Below are 25036 nucleotides of genomic sequence, written 5' to 3'. Positions count from 1 at the left end.
CTATCCCCATTTTTACAGAAGAAACTACAGAAAATTGAGGTCAAGTGACTTGACCAGCTCTGGGATTTGAATCCAGGCAGTCTGGCTCAAGTCCACTGAACCACCATACTCGCAAGTGACAGAACTGTGGTACTGACCCATGTTTGCACACAGTAGAGGGCCCCCCGGCCCACTATTCATACAAATTCTTTCTAAGGCTTCAGAATATGTCATGCCTGTGTTATCTGTGGTGTCTTTGGCCAAATCTGGTGTCAGTGAGTTTCTCACTGCTGCTGACAATGAAATATATATGTTTGGAAACAAAAATTATGTAGGGCCGGGCGCGATGGCTCACGCCTGTAATCCCAGCACTTTGGGAGGCCAAGGTGTATGGATCACTTCAGGCCCGGAGCTTGAGACCAGCCTGACCGACATGGTGAAATCCTGTCTCTACTAAAAATACAAAAATTATCCGGGTGTGATGGTGGGCGCCTGTAATCCCAGCTACTTGGGAGGCTGAGGCAGAAGAATCACTTAAACCCAGCAGGCAAAGGTTGAAGTGAGATGAGATCACGCCACTGCACTCCAGCCTGGGTGACAGAGTGAGCCTCTGTCTCAATAAATAAATAAATAAATAAATAAATAAATAAATAAATAAATAAATAAAATTGTAGGGAGAACACTTTTTTAAAAAGACATTATTATTTAATGTCATCAGAGTGACAAGAAGAAAACACTGCATTCATAGGGCAAGATTAGGAAGCTATAAAAAGGAACATTTGCAAGACAACACCAACTAAAAAGATCTTATAGAGTCAAGCAATAATCAAAGGACCTTCAAAGCAGCCAGAGAAAAAGAACACCTACAAAAAAAATTAGAGTGACAGTAGACTTTGCAACAGTAATAATAGAAACCACATGAGTGTCATAATGTCCTCTTAGTGTCAGTGTTTAATATCCTTCTAAAAAAGGCAATTTAGAAGTAGGTACCTAGCAAACCTATCTTTTAAGAAGAATAAAGGGAAAAAAAGGCATTTATAGATAAACACAGACTAAGAGTTTCCAATTAAGTGATCTATGCTAAAGGATTTTCTAAAGTTCTGTATGTATTTCAAGAAGAGGAAAAATCAGGCTGGGAGCAGTGGCTCATGCCTGTTATCCCAGCACTTTGGGAGGTCAAGGCAGGCGGATCACGAGGTCAGGAGATCGAGACCATCCTGGCTAACACGGTGAAACTCCGTCTCTACTAAACACACACACACACACACACACAAATAGCCAGGCATAGTGACAGGCGCCTGTAGTCCCAGCTACTCGGGAGGCTGAGGCAGGAGAATGGTGTGAACCCAGGAGGCGGAGCTTGCAGTGAGCCCAGATCGCGCCACTGCACTCCCGCCTGGGCGACAGAGTGATACTCCATCTCAAAAAAAAAAAAAAAGAAGAAAAATCATCCCAAAAACAACATCTGAGGTAAAAGAAGAAAGATGGGCAAATAAAAGGTAAATGAGTATTTAAACAAACAATGTTTGCATAAATGTCATCCTTAATAAGGGAGGAACAAAAATAGTAGATATAATAACATGTCAATTGGGAGACATTAAAGATTTATAAAGTCTGTGAATTCTTTGGGTGGGGAGTATGTTTAACTTTGGACTTTAGGTTAAATATGTAAGGCAAGCTTTCAAGGCCAATCGCTAAACAAAAAATCTTTGGAGAGACTAGCAAAAAATAGAAAAGGTACAAATAATACGAACAACATAAAAGATACAGTAAAAATTTAAAAATAAGAGAATATAATTAATTTGCAAACTACATGAAGTGGACCAATTCCTAGAAAATTGATTTATTTATTGGATAAGATCACTATAACCTTAACCAGACAAATACAGATGGCTAAAGATGCAAAAATCCTAAACAGTTTATTAGCAAACTACATCCAGAATGAGTAAGATTTAATACAACATAAAAATGTTCAGTTTAATCCCAGAAATGCAAGAGCAGTTTAACATTAGAAAGTTAAACTAAATCTTTTAAGATTTAGTTCATATGCCATCTCTTCCAAGAAAGCTTCCTTGGTCCCCTGAGCTGGGTTGTGTATTCCTTAGGGGCTCTTACAGTCTATTCTTCCCACCAGTGTTACTGCACTGACCACACTGCCCTGAAATTACAGTTCTGTGTCTGGGAACACACCTCGTTCATCTCTGTGTCTTCAGTGTACAGCAGGAAGCCTGACACACAGTAAGTGGTCAAATTTTGCTCAACTGAACTTATACATAGCATTCTGTATAATTCTGATGGCATGCTGATGAAATTAGTGGATGACCAAAACAGGAGAGTAGGTCACACATTAGACAACAGAATTAGTATCCGGAGTCATGGGCAGGCAGAAACACTGGAGCCAGACTAGGCCCCAGTAGGGCTAGGGGCAAAGTCAGGACTAAAACCCCACACAGCCTGTTCTCACTTTGACAATGAAAAATACTCTTTTTGAGCTGTAACTTACCCTCCTATGGGTATCTCCCATTATAACAACACTTACTATGAGTCCAGTATCATGCCAACTTCCACGCCATCCCCTGCAGCCCCCCTACCACCACCAAGTACCACAGGTAAAGTATAATGAGAGTGGTCCGCTTGGCCTGGGGACCAGGAAACAGTTCCTCACAGTGCAAGAGAAAGGGGGATGATAGCTGGGATCAGAAAGCCCAATGAGAGTTGGGGTTTTGTTTTTCACCAGGTAACAGGCAGCATGACAACACAGCAGTTTGAGGGCTATTTGAGTAAGAGGCAGGCCTGCCTTCAGGAGCCCTAGGGTGTACAGCCAGTCAGAAAATATGGGGCTTTGCCACAACCCTACCAACTGAGAACTTGCCTCCCAAAAGAACCCAGGAGCTATCCTCACTGCTTCTTCACAGCCCCCAACCTTATGAAAAATGATATCCAAGTTCCTTAGCATGGCATTAAAGGCCTTTGTGCCTAGCCTACTCCTCAAGGCCTTTATCTCTCTATCCTCCACATTAATCAATTAAGTCATTCATCCATTCATTCAGTTTATTCCACAAATATTTATTGAGTGTCTACTATGCACTGTTGTTTATGGCACTGGGGATACAGCAGTGAACAAAACAGAAGTCCCTGCTTTATGGAGCTTACAGTCTACTGAAGAGAGACAAACACTAACCACAATAAATAAATATAAAATATACCAGGTGGTGATCAGTGCTTTGTAGAAAAACATACATAAAGTAGGATAAAGGGATATAAAATGCATGTGATGGGGCGATTTTAGATATGTTGATCAGGAAACACTTCTCTAGGGAGGTGACATTTGAGCACACTGGAAGTGCTAGGGCAACTCATCAGATTATTTAAGAGGAAGGGTGTTTCAGGCAGTGAGAAGAATAAGTACAAAGGCCCTGAAAAGGAAGGGTATCTAGTACACTTGGGGAACAGCAAGGAGGCCAGTGTAGCTGGAGAAGAGTGAGTGATACTGAGAGTGATAGGAGACAAGGTAAGAAAGGTAAAGGGAACCAGATTATGTAGGGACTTTTGGGCCATGGTGAGGGCTTTGGCTTTTGTTGAGGGAGGTGGGAGCCATGGGAGAATTCTGAATAGTGGAAGGACATGATCTGATTTGGATTGTATAAAGAATTTCAGAGAAGAATAGTTAATAGGTACTAGAACACTAAGCAAAAGAAAACAAAATACACAATTATTAGCTCCAAGGAAAACGAAAGGGTATACAACAAAGGATATGTAATCAGAATATACTATGTAGTTTTGATGTGAACAATACTTACAATGTCATACTCATGCAAACAGTGACTACCGGTTGAACAAAAATTATATAAAATGTTTTAAAGAAGTAATAACAGATGTAATCACAAAGATGACCAAGCAATAAGAGACTATTAGGGATGACTAGGCAGATTAGCAAGTAAAATATATGAGGTTTGTACAAATGAAAAATATAACTTTTGAAATAAAAAACTCAATGGGCAGATTAAAGAGCAGATTAGACATAGTTGAAAAGAGAATCAGTAAGCTGAAAGATATACCTAAAGAAATTATCCAGAATGAAGTGCAGAAAGACAAGGAGATAGAAAATCTCAGAGATGTTATGAGATACAGAAGATAGAATGAGGAGGTCCAAAATATGACTAACTGTATTCTGAGAAAGAAAAACTAGAAAAAATGAAAGGCAATATTTGAAGAGATAATGGTTGAGAATTTCCCAGAAATTACGAAAAGCATGAATCCACTGAGCCACGAAGCATGACATTCCCAAAGTAGAATGAAAAAAAATACATATGTAAACATGTTAGAGTAAAACTGCAGGACCCCCTGCACATTCTACTACTACTACTACTACTACTACTACACACACACACACACACACACACACACACAACCAGCAATCAGTCTGATAGTCGACTTCTTAATAGCAACAGACTTCTCAAAGCCAAAAGATAATGGAACCATATATTCTAAGTGTTGAGTAAAAATACCTGTAACAAACTATCTTTTAAGAATGAGGATAAAATAAAGACATTTACATATAAGAAAAACTGGAAGAATTTAACATCAAGAGACCTGTACTAAAAAAAAAAACCCACTTAAACACTATATTCATAATGAAAGAAAATGATCCCAAAGGATGATCTGCGATACAAGAATGTATGCATGTAAGTCCAAACAAACACTGTCTATATAAAATAATACTGACAATGATGTAAAATTGTGAGGTTTATAAAAAGGAACAAACTAACATATTTGAAAACAACAGTATGTGATCAGGAGAGGAATGACTAGAGTTGAAGGTTTCTAAGCTTCCTGCATTCTTTAAGAAGGGGGCTAAAATATTGTTTAACTTTAGACTTTATAAGTTAAACACATATGGAAAACATCAAGGATAACCGCAGAAAGAATAGAAAAAAATTTAAAAATAGGGAGGAAAAAATTGAATAAGAAAACAAATCTCAAAACTAAAAAAGCAGGCGAGAAAAGAGAAAATGAAGCACCGAAAAGGTAGTGGTGGTAAACAGAAATAAAAAAGTATGATGGTAGAAACAAGCCCAAATACATCACAGTAAATGTAAACAGACTAAACTTGCCAACCAAAAGAGATAATCAGATTAGATTTTTTAAAAGGTCCAGTTATATGTTGTTTCCAAGAGATATAATTAAAGCATAATGGCATGAAAATGCTCAAAAGTAAAAGGATGGAAAATTATATACCACACAAATCCCAACAAGAAAAGTTTGTGTTACTACATTAATATAAGATAAAATAGGTTTCAAAGAAAAATGCATTATCAGGAATAGAGAGGGTCATTACATATTTATCAGGAATATATAACAATTTTTAATTTGAATATTCCTAATGAACACCCTCGAAATATATAAAGCAAGAAACGAGATAGAATTACAAGGAGAAATTGCCAAATCCACCATTACAGTTGAACATTAACACACCTCTTTCAATTATCAGTAGATAATGACCAAAAAAATCAGTATAGATAAGTAAAAATTGAACAATAGTTCACAAACTTGATAATAGACATATGTAGATCTCTGTATTCAACAATTAGAGAACACACATTCTTATAAATTAGCACATAGGAAGTATTCAAAAATATTGGTCACATACTAAGCCATAAAACAAGTCTAAAAAATTTCAGAGTTGTTGTCACACAAGCCACATCCTCTGACCATAATGCAATTAAGATAGATTTCAATAACAAAGAGATAAAATTTTAAATCCCCAAACATTTGGAAATCTAAAAACACATTTCTATATAACTTACAGGTCAAAGAAGTAACCTTGATGGAAATGAAGTACTTATAACTGAGCAATAATGAAAATACTACATATCTAAACTTATGGAGAAGCAGGAGTTAGAGGGAAATTATATCCTTAAACGCACGAATTAGAAAATGGGCAAGAATGAAAATTAATGAGCTCAATGTCCAGTTAAATTAGAAAAAGAACAACAGAATAAACCCAAAAAATGTGGAAGGAAGGAGATCAAAAAAGATAAGAGCAGAAATTAAAGAAATAGAAAACAAAGATACAATAGAGAGGAGCAACAAAGCCAAAAGTTGGTTCTTTGAAAAGACTAATAAAATAGATAAACCTCTGGTGAGATTGATCAAGAAAAAAAGTGAGAAGGCACAAATAACCAATATCAGTAATGAAAAAGGAGACATTGTTACAGTTTATACACAGCAGAGAATAAAAAGGAAACTTTATGCCAATGAATTTGAAAATGCAGACAAAATGGACCAACTCCTAGAAAACTGTTCTCTTACCAAAATTGACTCAAGAAGAAAAAGAAATCCTCAACAGTTCCATAGCTACTAAAGGAATTACAGCAGTAGTTAAAACTCTTCCCGCCAAAACAAACAAAAAATAGCAGGCAGATTCTTCCACTTGGTATGTGGATTACAGGTAGGTGAAGAGATACTGATCCCCTCAGCCCTAGAGGTGTCCGGGTAGGACCTGAGGAAGTGGAGACCCTAGGCAGGCCACTTCTCTCTATGGGCAGCCTCTTCTGGAGATCCTTAGAGGGTGGCCCTTAGTGAAGCAGGGTCTGACAAATCTCTCTGCAGTCCCTGAAGGTGGTGAGCACAAATAAGTAGCATCCAGCTCTGCAGTAAATGTGCTAAACAGGGCCAAGAAGGTGCTCTATCACTTGGACAGCCTCTTCAGTAGCCAGCTCCTGTAGTCTTCTGCTCATTGAGGACAAGGGGCCTGTGGAGCTGCTGGAGGAGTCTGTGTTCCAGTTTCCAAGAAACACCACGCACAGCCCAAGTTGTGACTGGTTGGGATGGGACTGGGTGAAGGGAGGCCAAGGAGGGGCTTCCTGAGGGTGTAGCTCCAGGTAGAAACCCTGAAACTCTGTCTTCCCGAGTACCAGATACTTTAATCCGTTTGCAGCTGATGAGCCCTTTTAATGGTATCCAAGCTAGCTGCAGGGTGATGGTTCTAATAATGATGCATGTTCTGCAAATAAGAGCTTCATCATTATTTTGAAATTGTTAATATGAAAGCGTTCAACTGGATTTGAAATCTACTCACATCATCAAGAGAAGTTTTAACAATATACTTGTCAGTGAAACAAAAAGAAAAGCTGTTACATATAATTCCAATTGTTAAATATCTTTGAAACATTTAAAAATTGGCTTTAAATATTTTATCACCTACTTGTACAAAGAAAGACATTTATGGATGGCGACTGTTAAGAATTTGAAGAACGCATCATTAAAAAGTCTTGCTCAGGATTTGTGTGTAGCCATTTCAAGCATAAAGCTTATAAAATAAACATGGAAGCAAATTTCAACCTTCTTATTTACAATTTTGAAAAGATTTTAATTTATAAGTTTAATACTAATTCAATATTAAAAAGGAAAACACTAGACCAAGATGGTTTTGCATGAGTTCTACCAAACCAATCATTCCAAAGTTATACAGCATCTTCCAGAATATTGTAAAAGAGGGAACACTCTGAGTCATTCTATACCAGCAGAACCTTAATGCCAAAAGCCAATAAGAACAGCCTGAGAAAGGAAAAGTAAAGACCAATTTTATTCATGGACACAGTTGCAAAATTCCAAACTTTTGTTTACCAACCTGAGTCCAGCACTGTATAAAAAATGAAAGACCATGACCAAGTTGTGTTTATACAAGAAATGCAAAGATGGTCTAACATGAGGAAAATCTATAAATGTCATTTACCACATATCAGATTATTGGAGAAAAAACATATAATTATCATAAGAAACAGAAAAGGCATTTGGTAAAAATTCAACACCCTTTCATTATTAAAAAAATAAAAGCCTCTTAGTATAGAGTAATAGGATGGAACTTGCTTAACCTGATAAAACCTGTAGGAAATCTATAGCAAATACGGTATCATTCTTAATAGGGAAAAGTTAGTGGTGTTTCCTCTAAAATACACAACAAGACACAGATGCATGCTGTCATCATTGTACTGATGTCCTGGTCATCTCAGTATGACAAGAAAAATAAAGGCATAAAGATTGGAAAGGAAAAGACAAAACTGTCATTATTTATAGCTGATATGGTTGTCACCATAGAAAACATAAAAGAATATACAGACACCTTAAAAGGAACCAGGGCTCCTTGGAAAAATGGCTGATTCCAGCACTAAGAGAGGAAAATACAAGATGAGTCTGGAGCATTTCCTAGTGCTGGCAAGTAAAGCAGTGCTCAAAACCAAAGGATGGGAGTATGTGAAAGGCCAACTGGCAAGAGTCCCCAGTGGCCAAAACTGGACTGATTTGACCAACAAAACAAAGAACACAGTATTAGATCTATAACTCAAATTATTAAATAAAAATGCATGAGTTCATACTGATAAAAGTGACTGAATAAATAAATAAGGGATAAGAGACAAATCTTTACAGAAGAATTTCAAATGATATACAGGGATACACCCCCTCCTTCCAGGAGCTGTAGCTCAATTCTTCCCGCCTCCTTGAGGGTGGGCTAGAGTCTTCCAAAGAACAGACTATGAAAAGGGAAAGGCAGCAACTTGCCAGGGGGAAAACCTGGCAAACACCACCTTAACCAAGGGATGAAGGTTCACAAAACCAGGGATGCCAATGGATACCAGGTACCTCTGATATGATCTGATAAGAAAGGCATTTAAACTCTGGTGTTCTTTCCAAAAACAACTCCAGTCTAAATATAAGCAAAACTTCAGACAAATACAAACTGAGGAACATTCAACAGTATTCCTTAAAACTGTTAGGTCATAAAAAACAAGGACATTCTCAGCTTAATGGACTTCTGGAAAAAAAAAAAAAAAAAAAAAAAAACAAGAACAGACTGAGAAACTGTCATAGACCAGAGGACACTATGGAGACATGACAACTGAATGCAATGTGTATTTTGAATTGGATCCTGGAACAAAAAAAGGACACCAGTGAAAAAAACTGATAAAGCCATGTAAAGTCTGATGTTTAGGTAGTAGTAATATAGCAATGTTGCTTTCTTATTTTTGATAAATGTACTACAGTGAGGAATATACAGAAACTCTCTGTACTATCTCTTAACTAACTTTTCTGTAAATCTAAAACTATTTCAGAATAAAAACCTACTTAAAAATAAGTTTAGGGCCGGGTGTGGCGGCTCACTCCTATAATCCCAGCACTTTGGGAGGCCAAGGCAGGCAGATCACCTGAGGTCAGGAGTTCGAGAGACCAGCCTGACCAACATGGTGAAACCCCGTCTTTACTAAAAATACAAAAACTACCTGGGCATGGTGGTGGAAGCCTGTAATCCCAACTGCTCAGGAGGCTGAGGCAGGAGAATTGCTTGAACCTGGGAGGTGGGGGTGGCAGTGAGCCGAGATTGCGCCACTGCACTCCAGACTAGGAGACAGAGCGAGACTCCATCTCAAAAACCAAAAACAAACAAAAAAAACAACACCTTGGGAGGCCGAAGCAGGTGGATCATTTGAGGTCAGGAGTTCGAGATCAGCCTGGCCAACATGGTGAAACCCCATCTCTACTAAAAATACAAAAAGTTAGCTGAGCGTGGTGGCACGCGCTTGTAATCCCAGCTACTGGGAAGGCTGAGTAGGAGAATTGCTTGAACCCGGGAGGCAGAGGTTGCAGTGAGCCGAGATCGCGCCACTGCACTCCAGCCTGGGCAACTGAGAGAGCTGTGACCTCAAAAATAAATAAATAATAAATAAATAAATAAAATAAATAATAAAAAGTGTAATAAGGCAAATGGTTATAATACTAATATACAAAAGCCAACTTCATTTATATATACCTACAAAAGAGATAAAAAATACAATAGAAGATCCCACTTATAATAGCAGAAAACCCATAAAGTTTCTAATAAATAAATAAATCTAACACAAGATATGTAGACCTTATGCAGAAAAATATAAAGCTCTGCCAGAAGACATTCAATAATTTATTTACAATAGAGAGCTATGTCAGGCTCTTAGGGAGGGAGACTCAACACCATAAACATCAATTCTCTTCAAAATGATCTACAGATTCATTGCAATTCCAACATTTTTATAGAACATAACAAGCTGATTCTGAAACGTGTTTAAAAAAACACAAAGGGGGGCCGGGCGTGGTAACCCCCACCTGTAATCCCAGCACTTTGGGAGGCCAAGGCAGGAGGATCACTTGAGGCCAAGAGTTCGAGACCAGCCTGGGGAACATGGCAAAACCCTGTCTCTACAAAAAAATACCAAAATTAGCTGGGTGTGGTGGCATGCCCCTGTAGTTCCAGCTACTTGGAAGGCTGAGGTAGGAGAACTGCTTGAGCCCTGGAGGTTGAGGCTGCAGTGAACTTACTGCACCACTGCACTCCAGCCTGTGTGACACAGCAAGACCCTGTCTCAAATGACTAAATTAATAAAATAAAATAACAAAGGGGGGCTGGTCAAGGTAGCTCATGCCTGTCATCCCAGCACTTTGGGAGGCCAAGGTGGGTGGATTGCTTGAGCACAGGCGTTCGAGACCAGCCTGGTTAACATGCGGGGAACCCTGTCTCTACAAAAAATACAAAAATTAGCTGGGCATGATGGCATGATGGTAGTCTCAGCTACCCAGGAGGCTGAGGTGGGAGGACCGCTTGAGCCCAGAAGGTTGAGGCTGTTATGAGCCAAGATCACACCACTGTACTCCAGCCTGGGTGACAGAGCAAGAACCTATCTCAAAATAAATAAATAAATAAATAAAATAACAAAGGGCTAAAAATACATGATACTTCTGAAGAAAAATAAGATGGGAAGATTTTGCTTTATCAAATATCAAGATTTATTATGAAGGCAAGGTAATTAAGGCAGTATAGTACTGGTTCAGGGACAAAAAGCTAGCCAACAGCAAAGAGAGGCCAGAAACAGATCTATATGGATATGGAACTTTGATGCTCCAGCCAGAGGTGGTTTCTCAGATTATTATGTTATCCATATGGAAAATAATGAAACCAGCTCCCTACCTTATACCACACAAAAACCAATTCCATTTGGACTTAAATGTGAAAGGTAAACTTTTAAAACTTTTATTAGAAGAAAATAAAGAAAATGTTTATAACTATAGGTTAGAGAAGACAAGACAAAAAATTGCTGGCGATAATAAAGAAAAGATGGATTTGTTCAACTCAAAAATAAGACTAGCCTGGGCAACAGGGAGACCCTGTCTCTACAAAAAATAAAAAATACCAATTAGCCAGGTATGGCTAATTTACGGGCATGGCACACACCTGTAGTCCCAGCTACTCGGGAAGCTGAGGTGGGAGGATCACCTGAGCCCAGGGAGGTCAAGGCTGCAGTGAGCTGTGATCCCACCACTGCACTCCAGCTTGGTTGGGTGAAAGAGTGAGACCCCGTCTCAAAAAAAAAAAAAAAAAAAAAGAAAGAAAAATAAGAATTTCTGCTCATGCAAAGACACCATTAAAAAAGCTTCAAAATTACAGAAGCTATTCAACACATACAACTGACAATGATAAGGATCGACATAAAGAACACCTACAAATCAATAAAAAAATGATTTAGCCAGGCATGGTGATGCACATCTATAATCCTAGCTACTTGGGAAATGGAGGCAGGAGGATCCTTTTGAGCACAGGAGTTCACGACCAGTCTCGGCAATGTAGTGAGAACCCATCTAAAAAAAAAAAGATTTTTTTTTTTTTTTTCTATTTTAGCCTTTTTTTTTTTTTAATTTATATTTTTTATTTTTATTTTTTCTTTTATTATTATTATTATTATTATTATTATTATTATTATTATTATTATTATACTTTAGGTTTTATGGTACATGTGCCCAATGTGCAGGTAAGTTACATATATATACATGTGCCATGCTGGTGCGCTGCACCCACCAACTCGTCATCTAGCATTAGGTATATCTCCCAGTGCTATCCCTCCCCCCTCCCCCCAACCCACATTTGAGACACAGTCTAGTTCTGCCGCCTAGGCTCAAGTGCAGCTCACTGTAGCCACCGCCTCCCGGGCTCAAGCCATCCTCCCACCTCAGCCTCCCAAGTAGCTGGGACCACAGGCATGCACCACCACACCCGGGTAATTTTTGTATTTTTTGTAGAGATGGGGTTTCGTCATGTTGCCCAGTCTGGTCTCGAACTCCTGGGTTCAAGTGATCTGCCTGCCTTGGCCTCCCTAAGTGCTGAGATTACAGGCATGAGCCACTGTACCCAGAAAAATTTTAATGGGCTAAAGATATTAACAGTCCTTTCACAGAAGAGGAAACGTGTGGCTAAGGACCATGAAAAGATGCTTGATCACATTAATGACTAAGAAAATGCTAATATGTCCCCAGTGAAATACCATTTTACACTCAGTGTAATAACAAAAAATAAGAAGGAGGACAATATCAAGTGTTTGAGGATGTGGATCAATGGGATCTCTTATACATTTCTGAAAGTAGTGCAAATTGGTTACCACCAGTTTGGCATAATCCTGTCAAGCCGAACTTTTGGATGACCTATTAATCAACAATCGCATTCCTAGGTCTATACACCTTAGAAAAATGGGTGTGCATGTGTCCCAGGAGATACACCTAAGAATGCTCATGGTAGCACTGTCCATAAGAGCAAAAAGCTGGAAATGACCCAAATGTCCAACAACGGTTGAATGGATAATTTGTCTTATGGTCACCCAAGGGAATACTGTAAACAAACTTTAGCTACATGTAACAACATAGGTGAATCTCAGAAACATAATATTGAATGAAAAAAGCTAAATCTCAGAAGACCACACAGGGCCGGGCGTGGTGGCTCACGCCTGTAATCCCAGCACTTTGGGAGGCCGAAGCAGGTGGATCACCTGAGGTCAGGAGTTCAAGACCAGCCTGGCCAACATGGTGAAACCCCAACTCTACTAAAAATACAAAATTAGCTGGGTGTGGTGGTGCACACCTGTAATCCCAGCTACTCGGGAGGCTGAGGCAGGAGAATCACTTGAACCCAGGAGGCGGAGGTTACAGTGAGCCGAGATCACACCATTGCACTGCACTCCAGCCTGGGCGACAAGTGAAACTCTGTCTCAAAAAAAAAAAAAAAAAAAAAAAAACAAAAACCAAACACAAACACACACACACACACACACACACACACACACAGTATGATATTATTTTTACAAGGCTCACAACTGAGTCAAATAAACAACGTATTGGTTAAGCATCCCCACAAATATGAAAAAAAAATCCCATATATCAAAAAGGGCAAGTGAATGTTAAGCACAAGACTTAGCAGAGTAGGAATTTCAGGAGTGGAGTGGTGGGGAGGGTGAGGAATGGGATAGAAAATGACACACAGGTAGATGATATCATTAATGTTCTTGGGTGGGGTTGTTGAGTTCTTGGGTTTTCATATTATTATATTTATAACTCGTGTATATAATGTATATATTCTGGGTTTTTTTGTTTTTTGAGATGGAATCTCGCTCCGTCCCCCAAGCTGGAGTGCAGTGGCGTGACCTTGGCTCCCTGCAACCTCCTCCTCTTGGGTTCAAGCGATTCTCCTACCTCAGCCTTCCAAGTAGCTGGGATTACAGGCACATGCCACCACACCCAGCTAATTTTTATATTTTTAGTAGAGACGGGATTTCACCATGTTGGCCAGGCTGGTCTTCAACTCCTGACCTCAAGTGATTCACCCGCCTCAGCCTCCCAAAGTCCTGGGATTACAGGTGTGAGCCGCTGTGCCTGGCCTATTTTATCATATATCTAATATATGTTATATGAACAGCATATAGGAGAAAAGTAGAGAACGTGAGGAAGGAAAACTCTTTGAAGAGTTTTGCTGTTAGGGGAATTGAGAAATGAAGTCATAACTGCAAAGGCATGTGAGATGAAGAGGATTTAAAGTTTTTTTCAAAGACAGGAGTAATAGTAGATAGATGGAATGGCAGAGCGAGGACTTTGATGAACTCACTTTCCCTCTAAAACAATGAAAAGATGGTCAAACCAACTCAAATCAACCCTTTTAGAACTCTGGCAATTAACCAAAGCCACAGAAAGAAGTGAAAATCATCATCCAAAGAAACTACTGAATCTTGGCAAGACAGTGAGGTCTACGACATTTCACTTGTGGTGATCCCCATCCTCCCTCCCCAACCCTCCCTAGCTCCGTGGTACAGGATCCAAAAGGTGACCAAATTCCAGACAACAGAGAAATCTGACCACTTAGAGAATTTTACAGGAAATCCTAGAGAATGAGACAACCATAGGAAACTTTGAAAAGCTCTGACATATTCCTAGGGATCTAAAGGGCTGTGCATATACTCAAGGCTATATGCATGCCAAGTAAAGAGCTGGGATAGGAGAGGACCCAAGCCACTCACTTCTGGCTGACTGCAAGGCCCTGTGCAAATACAAAGTGAAAGCGAAGGCTGTCTCATACACTGGCTGGACTTTGAAGGCAATGCTTTCTTACGCAGATCCTCTTGGCAAGGGTTGGAAGATGTACAGGCAAGGCATTTAAGGATATATTCTGACCAATCACTGGCTGACCACCAAATTATATTTATTCACTAGGTGTGACCCCTAGGAATCCAGGCTTAAAAAGAAAAACAAGAACTGAAAAGAAAAAAGGCTGCTAGCAGGCAACTCAGAGGCCACATAATGCAGGTACTTGAATCTAGAAGTGATCTCCTGGTGCCGGGGCAGGCCTGCAGCCTAGGGCTGTGTAGGTCGGCCTGGTTCTGGGCTGGGCTGGAACCTCAGGTGGAGACTGAATCCACAAAATGAGTTCAGAAAAGTCACTGAAAAAACAAGCAGTAACAAGAAAAAGAACTATGACAACAACAAAAACAAAAACAGACCAACAACAAACCTTGGGAGTCCAGATGGCAGCAAGATGGCAGAGCAGGACTTTCCAGTGCTCATCCCCCAACAGAAACATCAATTTGAAAAACAATCCACACACGAAAATACTTCACCAGAGCTAAGGAAACCAGGTGAGAGTTGACAGCACCTGGGTGTAGCACAGAAATAAGAAAAGACACTTTGAAGAGGGTAGGAAAAAAAGTTACACACTATCCATGCCACCCCTCCCCCAACCCCAGGCAGTGCAGTGGGAAAAAGAGATACTTTTCTCGGGGAAGAGAAAGGAAGTAAGCACTAGGCTTTCCCTTGGACTCCGACACCAGGCCTGCCCCAGCCAAACCCAGCACCGGGCAGGCACCCACAGCCCAAGCCTCTAGGCTGGTACCTGCAGACCGAGCCTCCAGGCCTGCCCCAGCACCAGACCAGATTCCACTGCCTCACACTCCAGGTCTGCCCGGCAGTCTCAGTCTCCAGACCCACCCCAGTGCCAGGCTAGCCCCCACAGACTCAGGTACCAGGCTTGTTCCAGGGCCAGGCCAGGCCAGCCCAGGTGGCCGTGGGTCCCAGACCACCCCCAGCATGGGGCTGGCCCCCCCAGCCTCAGGTTTCAGGCCCACCCCAGCACCAGGCCAGCCTCCACAGCACTAGTCATTAGGCCAGCACCTGCAGACCCAGCATCCAGCAAGACCTTGTGGACACAGGCTCCAGGCCCACCCAGTGCCAGGCCAGGCCATGTGGTCCCAGGCTCCAGGCCCACCTTAGGTTCCAGCCCAGCCCAGAACCAGGTCAACCTACACAGCCCTAGGCTGCAGGCCTGCCCCGGCACCAGGAGATCACTTCCAGATTCAAGTACCAGGCTGGCACACTCAGACACAGACTCTAGGCCTGCCCAGTGGTGGACTGATCTCTGTGGCCCCACCCTTCAGGCTGGTCCCTGCAGCCCCATGCTCCAACAGATCCAGGGTCCAGGCCCATTCCGGTAGATCCCAGTACTGGGCTGGGCCTAGAGAATCCAGGCGCCACACCTGCCCCAGCACCACAGAGTTCCCAGGCTCCAGGCTGGTCCTCATGGCCAAAGGCTCTAGCTGACCCAGGGTTCAGGCCCACCCTAGTAAGCTCTGGTGCCAAACCAACTCCTGTGGACTGAGGCTCCAGGACCACCCTTGCAGACCCAGGATCCAGGCCAGCCCCCATGGACCCAGAACCCAGGCTTGACATGCAGATTGAGGCTTCAGGTCCACCTCAGCACCATGTCAGCCCCTGTAGACCCAGACATGAAGTTGGCTCCCACAGATCCAGGAACCAGCTGTGCTCTTGTGGACCCAGGCACCAGGCCCACCTTCACATACCCAATCAACAGGCCCATCTGTTTGGATCCAGGCTCCAGGCCAAACCCCATGGACCCAGTCATCGGGTCCACCTACCTGCTGACCCAGACACCAGACCAGCCTGCCTGAGGACTCCAGCAGCAAGCCTGCCCACAGAACATGCCAGATGGCCAGTCCAGAATCTCTGGACAGGCTGACTGGTGAGGGGCTTTCCCAGACAAAGGCAGTCTGCAAAGACTAGAATGAGTTTTCACGTCTTCAGATGTGCAGACAACAATGCACAGCCACAAGGATCAAGAACAATCAGGGAGGCCAAGCACGGTGGCTCAGGCCTATAATCCCGAGCACTCTGGGAGGCCGAGGCGGGCAGACTGCTTGAGCCGAGGAGTTTGAGACCAGCCTGGGCAACATAGCCAGACCCTGTCTCTATTTTTTAAGGAAAAAATTTTTTTAACCTGGAGCGGTGGCTCACGCCTGTAATCCCAACACCTTGGGAGGCCGAGGCAGGTGGATTGCTTGAGCTCAGGAGTTTGAGACCAGCCTGGGCAACATGGCGAAACCCCGTCTCTACAAAAAAATTAGCTGGATGTAGTGGCGCATGTCTGTGGTCCCAGTTACTTGGAAGGCTGAGGCAGGAGGGTCGCTTGAGACTGGGAGGCAGAGGTTGCAGTGAGCTGAGATCATGCCACTGCACTCCAGCCTGGGTGACAGAGTGAGACTCTGTCTCAAAATAAATTTTGTTTTGTTTTGTTTTTAAAAAGTACAATCGACTGGGTGCAGTGGCCCACACCTGTAATCCCAGCACTTTGGGAGGCTGAGGCGGGCAGATCACTTGAGGTCAGGAGTTCGAGACCAGCCTGACCAACATGGTGAAACCCCCAACTCTACTAAAAATACAAAAATTAGCTGGGCATGGTGGCACGCGCCTGTAATCCCAGCTACTCGGGAGGCTGAGGCATGAGAATAGCTTGAACCCAGGAGCCAGGGGTCGCAGTGAGCCGAGATCGCGCCACTGCACTCCAGCCTGGAGTGGGTAGGTGACAGAGCGAGACTCCACCTCAAAAAAAAAAAAAAAAAAAAGAACAATCAGGGAAAGGGAAACACACCACCACCAAAGGAACAAAAGAAAGCACCAGTAACTGACCCTACAAAGAGGAGACGTATGAAGTGGCTTACAAAGAATTCAAAGTAATTATATAAAAGAAGCTCAGAACTTCAAGAAAATATGCAGGGACAATTCAATGATATCATGAAAAAATGAATAAAATGAAACATTTAACAGAGAGATTGAAATTATTTTAAAAATTAGGGTTTTTGTGTGTGTGTGTGTGTGTGTGTGTGTGTGTGTGTGTGTGTTTTCTGCTATAGGCTTGGTTGGTTGCTGTTGAAATGGGCAAGTTCATGAAACCTGGGAAAGTGGTGCTGGTCCTGGCTGAATGCTACTCTGGACACAAAGCTGTCACCATGAAGAACGTTGATAAGGGCACCTCAATCTTCCCCTACAGCCATGCTCTGGTGGCTGGAATTGACTGTTATCCCCGCAAATGACAGCTGCCCATGGGCAAGAAGAAGATCGCCAAAAGGTCAAAGATAAAGTCTTGTTAAAGTGCATAATTGTAATCATCTCATGCTCACAAGGTACTCTGTTGATATCCCCTGAGTGGGATATATCCCACTCAGAACTGATCAAGCAGAAAAAAGAATCTGTGAACCTGAAGACAGATTATTTGAAAATATACAGTCATGGGGGAAAAATGAAAAAGAAATAAGACAGCTTACGGGATTTACAGGATAGCTTCAAAAGAGCAAATTTTTGAATTACAGAGTTCATGAAGGAGAAGAAAAAGACAAAGGAACAGAAAGCTTACTTTAAAAAGTAATAGCAGAAAGCTTTCCAAGTTTGGAGAAAGATACAAAATATCCAGGCATAGGTCAAAGTTCTCCAATCAAATTAAATGCAAACAAGACTATACAAAAACATATAATCAAACTGTCAAAAATCAAGGACAAGCAGAGGATCCTTGAAAGCAGGAAGAGAAAAGTAGCAAATAACAGGTACAGGAGTTCTAATAAGGCTAGCAGCAGATTTCGCAGCAGAGACCTTACAGGCCATGAAAAAGTGAAATGATCTATTCAGTGTGCTGAAGGAAAAAACCTTCCAATCAAAAACTGTACCAGCAAAGCTGCCTTTCAGAAATGGAGAGGAAAAGTCATTATATGAAAAAGACACTTGCACATGCATGTTTATAGCAGCACAATTCACAACTGCAAAAACATGGCACCAGCCCAGATGCCCATCAGTTAACGAGTGGATAAGGAAACTGTGGTAATATATATACCATGGAATACTACTCAGCCATAAAAAGGAATGAAATAATGGCATTCGCAGCAACCTGGATGGACTCGGAGACCATTATTTTAAGTGAAGTAACTCAGGAATGGAAAACCAAACATTGTATGTTCTCAATCATAAGTGGGAGCTAAGCTATGAGGATGCAAAGGCATAAGAATGACACAATGGACTTTGGGGACTCGGGGGAAAGGGTGGGAGGGGGTGAGGGATAAGAGACTACACATTGGGTATAGTGTATACTGCTTGGGTGATGGGTACACCAAAATCTCAGAATTCACCACTAAAGAATTTACCCATGTAACCAACCACCACCTGTTCCCCAAAAACCAACCGAAATTTAAAAAAAATAATTAAAAAACAAAAAATGAATGAGAGACAAGAGACTTTCCAAGACAAACAAAAGCTGAGGGAGTTCATTGCCACTAGATCTGTCTTACAAGAAATGCTAAAGTTAGCTTGTCTAACCCGCCTTATTTTGTTGTTGTTGTTCTGTTTTGTTTTTAAGTTTTTAGCAGCCTGAAGCCACGGTTTTTAGTTTCTGTGTCTAGTGATAAGCAGAAAAGAGGGATGAGGAAGGGGCTTAACTGGCTCAACCAGAAACAGAAACTAAGAACTCATGACTGTATTCGTTCCCTTGGACACCTCTGTGCTAAAGAGAGTTTTTCAAGCTGCAAGAAAAGAATGCTAATTAGTAACACGAAAACATATGAAAGTATAAAACTCACTGGTAAAAGTAAGTATACAGTCAAATTCAGAATACTATAATACTGTAATGGTGGTGTGTAGATTGCTTATACATGTAGTATAAAGGTTAAGAGGTAAAATTATTAAAATAATATCTACAATAATTTGTTAACAGATACACATTATAAAAAGAAATAAATTATACCATCAAAACCACAAAATGTGGTGAGGGGGTGGAGCGAAAGTGTAGAATTTTTTAATGCACTCAAAGTTAAGTTGTTACCAGCTTAAAATAGCCAGTTACAAGATGTTTTAGGCTGGGTGTGGTGGCTCAGGCCTGTACTCCTAGCACTTTAGGAGGCCGAGGCAGGAGGACTGCTTGAGTTCAAGGCAGGAGTTTGAGACCAGCCTGGGCAACATAGCAAGACCCCATCTCTAAAAAAAAAACTTTAAAACTTAGCCGGGAGTGGTCGTTGCATGCCTCTAGTTGCAGCTATTCAGGAGGCTGAGGTGGTAGGACTGCTTAAGCCCAGGAGGTTGAGGCGGTGGGCTGTGATTGCACCACTGCACTCCAGCCTGGGTGACAGAGCAAGACTCTGTCTCAAAAATAAATAAATAAATAAAATTTATAAAATAAAGAAGTAATATCAGTCATTCTCAAACTCTTCCAAAAAACTGAAGAAGAAGGCATACTTCCAAACTCTTTTTTTTTTTGAGACAGAGTCTCGCTCTGTCACTCAGGCTGGAGTGCAGTGGCGCAATCTCAGCTCACTGCAATCTCCGCCTCCCGGATTCAAGCAATTCTCCTGCCTCAGCCTCCTGAGTAGCTGGGGTTACAGGCGCATGCCACCACGCCCGGCTAATTTTTGTATTTTTAGTAGAGACAGGGTTTCACCATGTTGGTCAGGCTGGTCTCAAACTCCTGACCTTGTGATCCACCTGCCTTGGCCTCCTAAAGTGCTGGGATTACAGGCGTGAGCCACCGCGCCCGGCCCCAAACTCTTTTTATGAGGCCAGCATTACCCCGATACCAAAGGCAGACAATGACACTAGAGGAAAAGAAAATTACAGGCCAATATCCCTGATGAACAGAGAAGCAAAAATCCTCAACAAAGTACTGGAAACCATATTTAACAGTACGTTAAATGGATCATTTACTATGATCAAGTAGGATTTATCACAAGGATGCAAGGTTGGTTCAACACATGCAAATTAGCAGAATGAAGGACAAAAACCATATGTCAATAGATGCAGAAAAAGCATTTGGCAAAATTCAACATCCCTTCATGATAAAAACTCAAAAAACTAGATTAGGAGAAATGTACCTCAACATAATAAATACCATATATAACAAACCCACAGCTACCATCATACTCAATGGTGAAAAGTTGAAAGCCTTTCCTTTAAGATGAGGAACTCTATTCTACAGAATACTAGAAGTTCCAGCCAGAGGAATAAGTCAAGAGAAAGAAATAAAAGGCACCCAAATTGGACAGGAAGAAGTAAAATTGTTCCCATTTGCAGACGACACAATCTTATATATAGAAAATACTAAAGACTCCACCAAAAAACTGTTAGAACAAGCCTGGGTGCAGTGGCTCATGCCTGTAATCCCAGCACTTTGGGAGGCCGAGGCAGGCAGATGGCTTGAGGCCAGGAGTTCGAGACCACCCTGGCCAACATGGTAAAACCCCATCTCTACTAAAAAATATAAAACTTAGCCAGGTATGGTGGCACACGCCTATAGTCCCAGCTACTCGGGAGGCTGAGGCATGAGAATTGCTTGAACCCAGGAGACAGGGGGTGCAGTGAGCTGAGAACATGCCACTGCACTCCCGCTTAGGCGATACAGTGAGACTCTGTCTCCAAAAAAAAAAAAAAAAGAAAAAAGAAAACCGTTAGAACAAATAAATTCAGTAAAGTTGCAGGATACAAAATCAACATACAAAAATCAGTAGCATTTCTATACACTAACAACAAACTATCTGAAAAAGAAATCAAGAAAGCAATCCCATTTACAATAGCTACAGAAAAAAAGTAAAATACTTAGGAATAACCGGGCGCAGTGGCTCATGCCTGTAATCCCAGCACTTTGGGAGGCCGAGGCGGGTGGATCACCTGAGGCCAGGGGTTCGAAGCCAGGCTGGCCAACATGGCGAAACCCCGTCTCTACTAAAAATACAAAATTAGCAGGGTGTGGTAGCACACATCTGTAATCCCAGCTACTCGGGAGGCTGAGGCAGGAGAATCGTTTGAAACTGGGAGGCGGAGGTTGCAGTGAGACGAGATCGCGCCACTGCATACTCCAGCCTGGGCAACAAGAGCGAAACTCCATCTCAAAACAAAAACAAAAACAAAAACAAAACAACAAAAAACAAACTTAGGAATAAATTTAACCAAGGAGGTAAAAGACGTGTACCCTGAAAACAGTAAGACATTGATGAATGAAACTGAAGATGATACAAATACATGGAAGGATACCCTGTGGTCATGAATTGGAAAAATTAGTATTGTTTAAATGTCCATACTACTCAAAGTGATCTACAAATTTAATGCAATCTCTATAAAAGTTCCTTGTCATTTTTTACAGAAAAATACTAAAATTTGTATAAACCACAAAAGACACCAAATAGCCAAAGTAATCTGGAGCAAAAAGAACAAAGCTGGTAATCCCAGCACTTTGGGAGGCTGAAGTGAAAGGACTGCTTGAATCTAGGAGTTTGAGACCAGCCTGGGCAACACAGTGAGACCCTTGTCTCTACAAAAAAATTAAAAATTAGCTGGGTGTGGTGGTGTGCACCTGTATGTAGCCCTACATACTTGGGAGGCTGAGATGGGAGGATTGCTTGAGCCCAAGAGTTCGAGGTTGCAGTGAGCTATGATCACACTGCTGCACTGCAGCCTGGGTTACAGAGCGAGACCCTGCCTCAAAAAAACAAAAGGCATTCAGACAGGAAACAAAAAAGTGAAACTATCTCTATTTAGAGATAACATGATCTTGTATATTAAAAAATCCCAAGGAATCCACCAAAAAACTATTTGAACTAATAAACAAGTTCAGCAATGTCATATGATAGAGGATCAATAAACAAAAATCAATTGTATTTCTATGCACTAGCAATGAACAATCAAGAAATGAAATTAAGGGCTGGGGGCAGTGGCTCATGCCTGTAATCCCAGCACTTTGGGAGGCTGAGGTCGGGTGGATTACTTGAGGCCAGGAGTCCGAGACCAGCCTGGCCAACATGGCAAAACCCCATCGCTACTAAAAATACAAAAATTAGCTGGGTGTGGTGGTATGCACCTGTAGTCCCAGCTACTTGGGACGCTGAGGCACAAGAATTGCTTGAACCCGGGAGGCGGAGGTTGCAGTAAGCTGAGATCACGCCACTGCACTCCAGCCTGGGTGACAGAGTGAGACTCTGTCTCAAAAAAAAAAAAAAAAAGAAAGAAAGAAAAATAAAGAAAAAATTTGAAGGCCAGGCACGGTGGCTCACGCCTGTAATCCCAGCACTTTGGGAGGCCAAGGCGGGCAGATCACGAGGTCAGGAGTTTGAGACCAGCCTGGCCAACATGGTGCAACTCCGTCTCTACTAAAAATACAAAAAATTAGCTGGGTGTAGTGGCGGGTGCCTGTAATCCCAGCTACTCTGGAGGCTGAGGCAGGAGAATCGCTTGAACCCTGGAGGCGGAGGTTGCAATGAGCCGAGAGCGCACCACTGCACTCCAGCCTGGGTGACAGAGTGAGACTCTGTCTCAAAAAAAAGAAAAAAAGAAAAAGTCCAGCTAGGTGCAGTGGTTCACACCTGTAATCCCATGAGTTCAAGGCTGCTGTGGGCTATGATGGAGCCATTGCACTCTAGTTTATTGCACTCTGTTGCAGGTCTAGCAACAGAGCAAGACCTTGTCTCTAGAAAACAAACCCCTGACTCTGAGATAAAAGCATGAGGAAATTAAAAATTATTTTAATTTAAAAATTTTTTAAAATTAAAAAACATCCCATTTTAAAGTAGTATCAAAAAGAATAAAATGCCTAGGAATAAATTTAACAAAGGAACTGCAAGACTTGTACACTGAAAACTATAAAACACTCCTGAAAGAAATTAAAGATCTAAATAAATCCCATGTTCACAGACTAGAAGACAATACTGTTAAATGGCAATACTCCCCAAGTTGATATACAGATTCAACATAATCTCTATGAGAATTTCAGCTGCTTTTTTTTTTTTTTTTAAGAAATTGATAAGCTGCTGAGTTTGGTAGATCATGCCTGTAATCCCAGCACTTTGGGAGGACGAGGCAGGAGGATTGTTTGAAGCCAGGAGTTTGATATCAGCCTGGGCTACAAAGCAAGACCCTGTCTCTACCAAAAAAAAAAAAAAAAGCAAAGAGGATCACTTGAGCCCAGGAGTTCAAGGCTGCAGTGAAGTATGATCACACCATTGCACTCCAGCCTGGGCAACAGAGAAAGATCCTATCTGTAAAAGAAAAAAAAAAGAAAGAAATTGGAAAGCTGATCCTAAAATTCGTATGAAAATGCAAGGATAGCCAAAACAATCTTGAAAAAGAACAAAGTTGGAAGACTCTCACTTCTTGACTTCAAAACTTACTACAACTACAGTAATTAAGACAGTGTGGTCTAGCATAGTGACAGACATGCAAATCAATAGAATAGAATTAAGAGTCCAGAAGTTAACCTTTATGTTTATGTTTATGTTTTATGGTCAATTCTTTATTTTTTTCAGAGATGGGGTGTCACTATGTTGCCCAGGTTGGCCCTGAACTCCTGGGCTAAAGTGATCCTCCTGCTTCAGCCTCTCTAGTAGCTGGGACTACAGATGGGTGTCACTATGCCTGGTCTATGGTCAACTGATTTTTGACAAGGTTGCCAAGACAATCCAATGGTAAAAAGAATATTTTTCAACAAAAGGTGCTGAGAAAACTAGATATCCATGTCGGAAGAATAAACCTGTATCCCTACTCTCACACTATACACAAATATTAACTCAAAATGGGCTGGGTACAGTATGTCTGTAATCCCAGCACTTTGGGAGGCTGAGGTGAGAGGATCACTTGAGCCCAGGAGTTCGAGACCAGCATGGGCAACATAGAGAGACCTCATCTCTACAAAAAACACAAAAATTAGCTGGGTGTGATGGCTCACACTTGTAGCGTCAGCTACTCAGGAGGCTGAGATGGGGGGATCACTTGAGCCTAAGAGGTCAAGGCTGCAGTGAGCTGTGATTGTGCCACTGCACTCCAGCCTGGGTGACAGAACGAGACCCTGTCTTGAAACAAAAATAACTCAAAATGGATCACTGTCCTAAATGTAAGAGCTAAAACGATAAAATTCCTAGAAGAAAACATAGGAATAAATCTTTGTCACCCTGAGTTAGGCGACGATTTATTGGATATAACACCAAATGCCCAAGTGACAACAAAATAGGTAAGCTGGACATCACTGAAATTAAAACCTACTGTACATCAAAAGATACCATCAATAAAATGAAAAGAACCCACAGAATGGGAGAAAATATTTATAATTCATTTTATCTGACAAAGGACTTATATCCAGATACATGAAGAAGTCCTGGCCAGGTGCAGTGGCTCATGCCTGTAATCCTAGCACTTTGGGTGGCCGAGGCAGGTGGACTGCCTGAGCTCAGGAGTTCAAGATCAGCCTGGGCAACACGGTGAAACCCCATCTCTACTAAAATACAAAAAAAAAAAAAAAATTAGCCAGGTGCGTCGTCGTGTGCCTGTAGTCCCAGCTATTCAGGAGGCTGAGGCAGGAGAATTGCTTGAACCCAGGAGGCGGAGGTTGAAGTAAGCCAAGATCACGCCACTG

General features: G+C 41.7%; 1 protein-coding gene across 5 annotated transcripts in view; it reads right to left on the bottom strand.

The window, feature by feature from the left end:
- Positions 1–1818: 1818 nt before the first annotated feature.
- Positions 1819–25036, bottom strand: part of KANTR (KANTR integral membrane protein) — a 34703-nt gene continuing 11485 nt past the window's right edge. For 3 of the 5 annotated variants that reach the window (XM_054470887.1, XM_054470888.1, XM_063660370.1), the window contains one exon: positions 1819–6985. In XM_054470887.1, coding sequence (XP_054326862.1) covers positions 5959–6189 — 231 coding nt within the window. In that variant the 5' untranslated portion in view covers positions 6190–6985 and the 3' untranslated portion in view covers positions 1819–5958. Of the gene's footprint in view, positions 6986–10227; positions 11644–14830; positions 14972–25036 lie in introns of those variants that run through there. The other 2 variants (XR_010125444.1, XR_008496988.2) reach the window with 2 other exon arrangements.

Source organism: Pongo pygmaeus, chromosome X (genome assembly GCF_028885625.2).
Source record: "Pongo pygmaeus isolate AG05252 chromosome X, NHGRI_mPonPyg2-v2.0_pri, whole genome shotgun sequence".
Lineage (NCBI taxonomy): Eukaryota > Metazoa > Chordata > Mammalia > Primates > Hominidae > Pongo > Pongo pygmaeus.
The sequence above is the reverse complement of the archived record's forward strand: the minus strand, read 5'-3'. Positions and strand labels throughout refer to the sequence as shown.